General features: G+C 38.8%; 1 protein-coding gene across 1 annotated transcript; it reads right to left on the bottom strand.

Moving 5' to 3' along the window:
• Positions 1–4,521: 4,521 nt before the first annotated feature.
• On the bottom strand, positions 4,522–5,724 carry LOC144548131 (uncharacterized). The gene has a single exon (XM_078296822.1). It carries the CDS (start codon positions 5,722–5,724, stop codon positions 4,522–4,524), a length of 1,203 nt encoding a protein of 400 aa, XP_078152948.1.
• Positions 5,725–10,447: the final 4,723 nt, after the last annotated feature.

The raw sequence follows: 10,447 nt of genomic DNA, 5'->3' as shown, positions 1-10,447 counted from the left end.
TTGTGTTAACCATGTGATATGTTCAAAACTAGCATTAAAACTCTCGTAAAAAGTAAATGGCATGTATAAATTGAGTCCGCATCGTCAGCATTAACTCAAAAGAGCATCGAGTTAATACGTTATTAGCCGTCTGATTGTAGACGTAGCTCATCCGGCCTCCTGCTTAAACCATAGGGGTCTTTAATATTAGTGCGGATTTAATTCACACGAATTTTGAAGCTACGGACAGCTTAGATGTATTAACTCAAAAGATTCATTTTTGAGTTAATGCAGAGGTGTTAGACAAAAAGTTGTGAAAATGACTGAAACATAATGATTATATAGCAGGAACAAAATCCAAACCATGCATATAGGTGCTTAGAAGGTTTTACTTATTTTAACACATTTTAATCATGTTTATTGTAAAAAAGAAGTGGAAACACAACAGTTGGATTCTTGCTGTCCTTCTTGTTTATTTCAGAAATTTGTACTATTTATAGTGAATTTCAAGAAGATAAAAAGCTGAAAAATTGCAGCAAGGACATGATTAGACTATATATTTTTAATATTCATAAATGTGCTAATTATATTGCTCTTAATCTCATTTTTTGCTGCTGGAAAAATTGTATTGTTGCTGGAATTTCTTTTTTTTTTTGCTGAGTTTTTCTTGTTGCTGGAATTTTTTTGCATACGAATTAAAATCAGAAAAATATTCTTAATATATGTAAATTTAGGTAGATAATTTAAGGTTTTAAATTTTAGGTTCTAAGTGACAAGTTTTTATATATTTTTGGTGTTTTGGTTTGCAATACGAACTTTGTCTCTAGTCTCTACTTCATTTATAAGGAGAATTTAATTAGCATTTTTTTCTTTTTTGGAAATAATAATTTAAACTTAGGATGATATATTTCATGCTAATTTTTTTGTGAAAAATTAGCCTAATCAATTTTCTGAAAACATGCACGTGTGAAGGATCAAGAAGCATGCTGAAAATTGCAATCCAAGTGGTGAAAAAGCAAGAATCTTGCTTAAAGGTTTTCAAGAGCAGCTTTTGGTCCTACAATGTCATATTTGACTTGATCATGTGATTGTACATTGGTTGGTTGCCTTCGTGACTATTCCAATTCGCGTATGATGTTTTTATACTCATTAAGACTTCTAATTTGACTTGATATGAAAGAATAACTCTTGATGTTTTACAACATTATAAAAATTATTTTTTTCAAGTCTAGACTATTTAAAAGATGGCTAAAAAAAAGTATAGAGAACGTTGTGATTTGCATATTACATCTACTCGAGATTTCAATTTTGAGATGAAAAGAAAATATGCTTTGATCAAATGCTAATTTGTAGCAAAATAATGTATGAATGCAAAGAGTTGCGTAAAAAAAATTATTCCAATAAATCATAGCTTTGCTCTAGAAATAAATTTGATATGACTAAATCATGCTCATTTCTCTTGAAAACATTTTCGTTTGAACTAAAAAAAAAAATGAGATATGAGTATTTTGATACGTTTGGCATAATTTTTTTGTAAGATGCAAAAACATGAAAAACTCAGACACAAGTAAACATTGACTTGGATGAGATACAAGAATCCTACTGACACTTCCCTTTTGTGCAGCAAGCTTTTTTTAATAAATTATAAAATGATAAAATTTTACAGGAAGATGGCACAGGTGTTGCAAAAATTAATATTGTATAGCCTTGCTAATTAAATTATCTTCATACATGATTTCAATGTGGCCGATTATGAGGGGATCAAAATACATATCATGGATAAAACAAGGCTGCACCTTTTGATTATAGATGAACATGAGAATGTTTCCATCATAAAAATTAGTAAATGTATCCCCTTTTAAGATTAGTTTAATTAATATCTAAGAGCAATATCATGTAGAATAGGCAAGAATCTTGCTGATATTTATGGTGCATTTTAATCTTTTGACTTAAAATGAGATGAGAAGCTAGAATATAGTTGAAAGGGATATCAAGTTGTCCCTTAGTTGATTTTACCAATTGCAAAGGTGATTTGAATATATATATATATATATTTTTTTTGAGAGAAAAGTAGAGGTCATGCCTCTAAGTTTCATTAAACAGACATCAGAGATGTCATTTTTACAGAAGCGCCAAAATTTAAATAGTTCATTTTTTAAAAGCTGACCTAACCAAAGCTTACAGAGATAATTAAAAATATGTGATTTATAATATAGGAGCAAGGCACCAAGCCGTGCAAAACTGAAGCTCTGCCTCTCACTGCCAAGTGAGACAGACACCTCCTTTCAAGTTCCCAAAAACCAACTCCCGTATTCTCCCAAAATTTCCTTTGACAGGCCCTCTTCATCCATCATTTCATCTCTGAAAATCCGCTTGCATCGTTCCCTCCACAGAACAAAACAAATCACCACCTGCAATTTGCACATGTTCACCGCTAATGATGTTGTGTGCGTGGTGTGCCCTCATCTGTGCCCCCGTGATAGAGAAATGCAATATGTGCCCAGTTCTCATGATCAATTGATTGATGACCCCTGATGTATAACGGCACTGATTGTACAAGTGCTCCACCGATTCAGCAGCCATTTTGCATAGAACACACCTGTTCGGAATTTGCCATCCCCTTCTCACAAGATTGTCAATTGTAAGGATCCTATTTCTAAGCATCAGCCAAGTAAAAATCATAACCCGAGGTGGTGCCTTGATGCTCCAAGCTCTTGCTCTATTGTCAATTACTATAGGATATTCCTCCATGCCCCTGTAGAAAGACCTGACAGTGAATGTTTTCGCCATTTCCCACTTCCAAAGCAGCGCATCTGCCACCCCTTGTTGAATGTTTAGATGTTGTAGCTGCTGCATTAATTCTTCACTCTGCTCTATTGATTCTTGCGTGAGGTATGCTTGTAGCCCTAGATCCCAATCCCCTTCACTGTTTGCCTCACTAACCGAGAAGTTTATTTTTTGAGCCTGCCTATATAAATCTGGGTACTGGTACTTGAGTGGCATCCCTAGCCATGAGTCATGCCAGAACCGAATTTTTGTTCCTGCTCCCAGCACATACGACAATGAAACCTCAAAAAAAACCCTTATCCGGTTGAGTGATTTCCATAATGCCGTTTGCCCTGTCATATCCCACGGCCTAGGCGTGTTTGGCAAGAAGTGTAACCACCACTGTCTCTCCGGCTGGATGAAATTCCAGACGTGTTTGGCCATGAGAGCATTGTTCATGGTGATCAAATTTTTTACTCCCAATCCCCCTTTTTTCTTCGTTGTGGTCACAATCTCCCAAGCCATAAGATTCATGTACTTGTTTTGGTGCTGACTTTCCTTGTGGCCATGCCATAGAAACCTTCTTCTGATTTTATCTATTCTCTTGATGACCCACTTCGGCAGTATGAAAGTTGACATGAAATATATTGGCATTGACGATAGTGTGGCATTGATTAATGTGACTCTTCCTCCAATTGACAATAAATTTGCCTTCCAGGTAGATAGTTTGCTCTCTATTTTTGTGATCAACGGTTGGTACTGTGTCTTGGTCAGTTTCTTGTTTGAGAGCGGCATGCCCAGATACTTCATTGGAAAGTTTGCCGGTTTACACTCCATTATGAGTGCCTTAGTTTCAATCTGTTGCCTATCTGACCCTGTGACGATGAGTTCAGATTTTTTCATGTTCACCTGCAGGCCCGATAAGTCTCCAAAAATTTGTAAGATTATCTTCAAAAACCTTAGTTGCTGATCTTGGGGATCCATGAGGAAAAGGGTGTCATCGGCATATAGCAGGCACTGCTTGCATTGTAGGAAAGGCTGTGTAAAGAGACCTTCTCTAACTAGGTGTTGGAACCACTTTGATAAGAAGTCCATGGCCAAGATAAACAGGTACGGAGCCATCGGATCTCCCTGCCTAACCCCTCGCCTGAGTATGATATTTTTTCCCGCCACCGAATTTAAAACTACCTTTGCTGTACCTTGCAACGACGAGGTTTGTATGATGCGTATCCATTGTGGAGAGAAACCCTTCGCTATCAAGACCTGACGAAGAAAATCCCAAGACAGAGTATCAAATGCCTTGAATACATCTGCCTTGAAAATAGCCAACCTTTTATTCTGTCTAGTAGCCAAGGTTATCACCTCTTGTGCATATAAAAACCCCTGGTTTATATGCCTCCCTTTTACGAAACCCGTCTGACATTCCATGACAAAATCTGCAATCACCAATTGCAGCCTACTTGCCATAATTTTTGAGAAAATCTTCTGAACCGAATTAATTAGGCTGATCGGCCTAAAGTCCGACACCTCTGCTGCTCCTTGTTTTTTTGGTACCAGAATAATATGAGAGTCATTCAACGGAAACAAAGTTGCTTGCGGATCAGCAATAATGTTGTTGTAGACCTCCAATAAGTCAGGAATTATTAGATGCTGAAAGGCTTTGTAAAATTCTGCCGTGAAGCCATCCGGGCCCGGCGCCTTGTTATTTCCCATTGTTGTTATTACCTGTGTGATCTCCTGTTGTGTAATTCGGTTCGACAAGTGCTGCAACTTTTCCTATTGGTTGGTGAACAGTACGGACATGTCAAACTGTGTGCCTGAAATGTGCCGAGCTCCCATTAATTTTGCAAAATAGCGGTGAATTGCTCCCGCCTTGTCTTTATGCAGTAGGTGTTGTACCCCCTCTTCTTGCACAACATCAATGAGATTGGCTCTCTTCCTTTTAGATGCCAATAAATGAAAGTACTTGGAATTTTTGTCCCCCTTGCTAACCCAAGCTCTTTTAGCTCTCTGAAACCATTTTTCTTCCTCCGTATGGCATATGGTAGTGTATCTCTGTAGCAATATATTTTTTAACAATTTTTCTACATTTGTCAATCTTCTTCTTTCTGATTGCTGGGCCAGCCAGTGCAAACAATTTTTGCACAGATCGGATTGGAACTTTTGTTCCTCAGCATGCATCTTCTTCCAATGAATTATTGCCTTTCTCAAAGCCATTATCTTAACACTCAAGTCCCTTGTTGTAGCTGCTGTTTGGATAGATCCCCATTGTTGGTTGACCAACTCCTTGAATTCTTCCCTTTTAAGCCATGAGTTCTCTAATCGGAATATGTTAGAAGTTGGGAATTTGGTTTGAACTTGGCATATGAGCGGACAATGATCCGATGCCGTATTCGGGATGGCCGTCTGTACAGAGTTAGGGAAAGTCTGAGACCATGTTGTGGAGATCAAAAATCTGTCCAATCTTGCAAAGATTGGATTTTCTTGCTCATTTGACCACGTGTAAGCCCTTCCTTGTAATCTCAGATCTTGCAATTGCAATCCTTCGACAATTGTTCTGAATCTATTAGTTTGAGTCCTGTGATTCGAGTTGTCTGTTCTATCTTGCGGTAACAAAGTGACATTTAGATCGCCACACACTATCCAGGGCAGCAAGTTTTGCGGCTGTGCCCCTTGCAATTCTCTGTAGAAAGCTTGTTTTTCGGTTATGGTTGAGGGACCATATGCGCCCGTTATCCGAAAGATGGTATCATCCATATTAAAAGCCAAGTCCACTGAGAGGCAGTAGTGGTCAATTTTTTGCGCCAACTTAGTGAAAATTCCAGAATCCCAAGCCAGCAGTACCCCTCCAGCCGTACCCTCAGCATTTATCACCAGGTAGCTATCTAATTTTCTTCCAATGGTCTGCTTAACAAACTGAGCATTAGCTGTGTCCCATTTAGTTTCCTGCAAACATAGGATGTGTGGTGCCTCTTCCATAATTGTCTTTTTTATTACCATTCTTTTTTTCTTGCAATTCAACCCTCTCACATTCCAAGTCAAAAACTTAATAGATTTTGTTTTCATTAATTATAGTAGTGGTACACCCCCTTCTTCCTTTCCTTACTACCCCTTAAACCTCCTACAATCTCTTTTCTAAACTTACACATCCCTAGCCATATGCTCCTGTCCTTTCTCTTACACCAAACTAAACAAAAAGTGGCACACAGGAACCATATGCCAGCATAATTTCCATGAGCCTGTAAGCTCAATTCTATCCCTACATCCCTCCAACAAGCTCCAATATCCATGCTAAAAAACATAAAACAACAAAAAATATAAAACACTAAGATACCACTCAAGGACCTCCCTGAGTTCTGGCCAGTAGCCCAGCCCTTCCTTTCTTTGAAGTTTTCAATCATTGGCAATGTTTTCCACCGTAGCCTGCAGGTCCTTAATTGCTGCTGCCCCAAATTCCTCTCCAATCTCGTCGGTTATTGTCAGACCCGACCCGCTAAGAATCTCCATCGCCAATTGGTGACCAATTTCTTCCTTCCTCGCCTCGAAATCAATCTTGAGCCTGTCCTTCACCTTTGCTCTCGGCTTAGCTACTCCTTTGTCCATGTTTCTGTAAAAACCTTGCTCCGCACTCTCCTTGACTTCCCTCCTAGCGCTCCGCCTTAGAGATACTAAGTTTTCTTTTCCTCTCCTTAGCAGAACTGGAACCCGAGCTGGTGTTATCTCCAAGCCCTTGTGCACTTCATTTAGACCATTTTCACTTCCCTGTTGGGCCTGCGCATTTGGAGAGGGAAATTCAAACTGGGCCGGCCCTTTTTCCTTTAGCATCCTAAAACCCTTCGTGCTTGGTTGAGGAGAAATATTTTTGACTTGGGCCTTTGGCTGAAGGGCTTGAGATTGGCCCAGATTACAATTCCCCTCTTTGTTTAACGGTACTCTATAATGGACTCCTCCAGTCACACCTATTGATTGAGTTTCCATTCCCCCTTTCCCTGCAGCGAAAAGACCCTCCTTAAATGCACCGTCCCCTTGTTATGACATTTCATTAAAACCTCCTGCATGAACTTCCTTTTCCCCATCTGCTACATCCTTTTTGCCTTCAAAAATTCTCTCCAGACTATCCTTTTTCTCTCCCCCCTCTTCACGCATGCCTTGATCTGACCCCTGGAGTGAGTCCTGCCCCTCCTTCTGTGCCATAGGAGAAATGATTAAATCCCGTAGACTTTCTCCAATTTGAAAAACCGCCCCGTCCCCAAGGGAGGCCGCCACATCTTGATCCTGCATCATCAATTCTGTACCCTTATGCATGTTATCTAGTGTAGTCCTTCGTGTGGCATCTGTCTGATCCATCTCCTTTTCTCCGTGCTCTTGTTCTTTCCCTTTTGCATGCCCTCCCATGTTTCTTGTCGGCTGCCGTGAGGTTGACCCACAACTGTAGTTGTTGATGTTAACATCTATGATTGTAGGGCCAGAACCGTGCTGACAACGAGGCGGAGACTCTTGCCGGTTGAGATGTGGGTTTCTTTGACTGATCTGAGCCCTTCCTCTATCTGGATATAGTGGAAAAGGCGAATTCTCATGAAACCGCCATCTGAGCAGCCTAACTCGAACTCTCGCTGTCAGATCTCCTTCATGATAAACTAGATGTTTTGGCATTTTTGCCGGGTCCTCACAAGCTACTCGCAGTGTAATATGGTTGAAATGCCCTGCCGCTCTGCCATACGGCATGAGTCCAGTTATGAGACCCAGTTGCGTGGACATCTTCCTGATATCAGGGCTGTTCCAGGCTTGCACAGGTAAGTGAATAAGTCTGACCCAGGCCTCACATGGAGGAGGGTTGTAGGCCATGTGCAAGTCTACCCCCCATTCTAACACCCTTATAACCACTCCCGGTCTAATCCGGTATACCCCTCTAAGAACAACCTGATCTCTGAGTAATATTCCCTGGCATATAACCAGAAAAGGCGAGTCTGCAGCCGGTAAAACCTCATAATCACGCGGTTGCCAGCCATGGTACCTAGCAAAGGTTCTTGCTATATCCCTTGGTAGATCAGGTGTCGGGTCCCCTTGTAGCATTATGATCACTCCTGTTCTGTCGAGGTGTTCGTTTTCAGGCCTGAGAGCTCCTCTGGGAGCCGAGAACACATGGGACTCTTCTGGTCTCTCATTAAGGAAAGGCTCCTCCTCCTCAAACTCCATTCTCACAGCAGTTTTAGGTTTTTCTGCAGCTGTGTTTTGGCTTCCCTTTTTAAGAACTTGTGAGAAAGAGTACTGGTTTGTGACTGGCTTTGCTGGTCCCCTTTGGAGCCTCTTTATATGCCCTTCTCCCCCTCTGATTGATTGCCTACAGCTGCCTACTTGGTGCCCCAAAGATTTGCATTTAAAGCAACGTATAGGATCTCTGCAGTGAACTCTTTTATGCCCCTTGCATAAACATCTAAGGCACCTACCATCCTTTAATGCATTTTTGAAAGCTTTTTGTACTTCTGACGGAGCAAATCCACCTGTTGTTTGATTTTTTGCCTTACCCATGCCCCATTTATTACCATTCAGAGTTCTACCATTGATTAGATGATGATACTGCTGCCTTTTGTTTCGCTTTCTGTAGACAACCAGGGTCCAATCGCCACCTTCATTAACTCCTCTGTTGGTTGCTAAATCCCTGGAGTTGACATGTTGGAGGGTATCGTCTCCAGGCATTCCTTGTTGATCTTGGGAAGGATTACTGCCATTTACTCCGGTTGGTTGGACATCTCGCTGCTCTTCTCCAGTCGCCTCCTTGGTCGCCTTGCTCTTCATTTCGCTTTTAATATAACTTTTTCAAAATCCTTCTTGTCTTGTCTATTTGTTACTTGGATAAAAAGAACAAGACAAATAATGAAGTCAGATTACAAAATGTGTAACGATTTGAATATATATTTAATAATCACAACTTGTCATATAGTAATTCAATTCATTCATGAGACTCTTTTGAATTTGTCTAGGCTTTAAAACATAGTATAATTATGCACGACGCTTCATGAGATGTAATTTTTCTGAATTTTTGTGACATCATAAAATATATTTGCTAAGTTTAGACTAGTGAAAGAAACACGTCTTGTACCAAAAATATTATCCATTGCATGCATATTGCCTTATTTAAAAGTTTTAGTTTGAATATGAAAATAATATATGCTTGATCGACATACTAATTTATTGCAAAGCAAAGCATGAACTAGATATGTCATGCATTTTTTTTTCTTCTAAATTAACATAGCTTTGGTACGATCAAATTATGTAAATTTTATTCATGGTTTACTCATAGCGGATATATCATAGTCTTATAAGCACAGATTAAAATCTGATTCTTAGAAATAATGTTTGATACATGTGACAAAGTTAATACAAGTATAATGGTAATATGTTTCTTTTTTTCCTTAGCATTAGATGTTAAAATTTAGCTAGGTAATAAATGATACTAACAAAAGAAATTCAGTTGCAAAGCGTACCTCTCTTTGAAGATGCCTCAAATTACATTCTTCATCCATCATTATTTCATATTTATTATGTTGCCAGTCAGATGTACTTGTCGCATAATAAGATTTAAAGCTTTCATATTTATTTTGCTCTTCCGTCATACTTTTTTTTTAATTAACAATAAAAATTAATTTAACAAATTTAACCCATAAACTGTCCGTTACAAATTGATATCGAAATCAAATCAGGTATGGTTTTGAATAACGTTAAAAATTGCCTTTCGTTATGCCAGGAGAAGAAGAGGAGGCAGGAGAAGAGTGGAGGGTATTTTAGTTATTAATTATTTGGAGTAGCAAAATTACAAATTAATGAAGTTTTGAGTGGCATTTTTACAATTTCAAATTTCGGGATGCCATTTTTACAATTTGAAGGTTTTGGAGTGGCAAATAACCAATTTTCCTTTTGTTTTATCTATCATCGTAGGATTCCTCTATAATCTATATGCAGTTTACGAGCAGTTCCTTACGTCCAGAAGTCTTTCCATGATTTCCACTCAATCAAAATTAACATTACTCAAAAAACTACTTTCTGGTTCAGTTTTGGCCTCAGTTTTTCCCAGGAACATTGTGTTTCGGCTATGCCCGAACTACCCAATTTTTTGCGCAGCTGTTTTGGCCTCAGTTGGCCAGGAACAGTCTGTTTCGGCTATGTCCGAACATGTTGTTTTTCAGCATTTTGGTTTCGGTCGGGAACTGAGCCCGAAACTGTCGGAATTGACTTTGTTTTGGTCAGAAATTGTGGTAAAAATTCAGAACTCTTTGATACCTACAAAAATTTATTTTTTGCAGTATGCAAAGGTTTTTTCCGCTCGATTTTCTTTTCAGATATTTAAATAACATTAATACTAACACTTAACAACAAAAATAAATCAGAAAGTCTACAACATAAACTCCAAATAACAAAAACAAAAACGACTTATTTTCAATCTTAATTCTTGATTCATCATTGATTTTATAACTTGCATTTGGTGCGAGTATATTGTACGTTTTCGAGATTGCATAATTTTGGGTGTCTACACAACTACAAATAACAATTGTAACTAATTTAAAAAAAAATTGAACAAAAATCAGATATATCAACTGCAGAATGATTATCCGATAAGAAAAATCTGAGAGAGATGAGAAATCAATTGAGATCACCTGAACGAGTTACCTAACAAGACGTCAAATCGCCTGATCGAGAGATGGGA

The sequence above is a fragment of the Carex rostrata genome, chromosome 2 (genome assembly GCF_964058835.1).
Source record: "Carex rostrata chromosome 2, lpCarRost1.2, whole genome shotgun sequence".
In the NCBI taxonomy this organism is placed as follows: Eukaryota; Viridiplantae; Streptophyta; class Magnoliopsida; order Poales; family Cyperaceae; genus Carex; species Carex rostrata.
The sequence above is the reverse complement of the archived record's forward strand: the minus strand, read 5'-3'. Positions and strand labels throughout refer to the sequence as shown.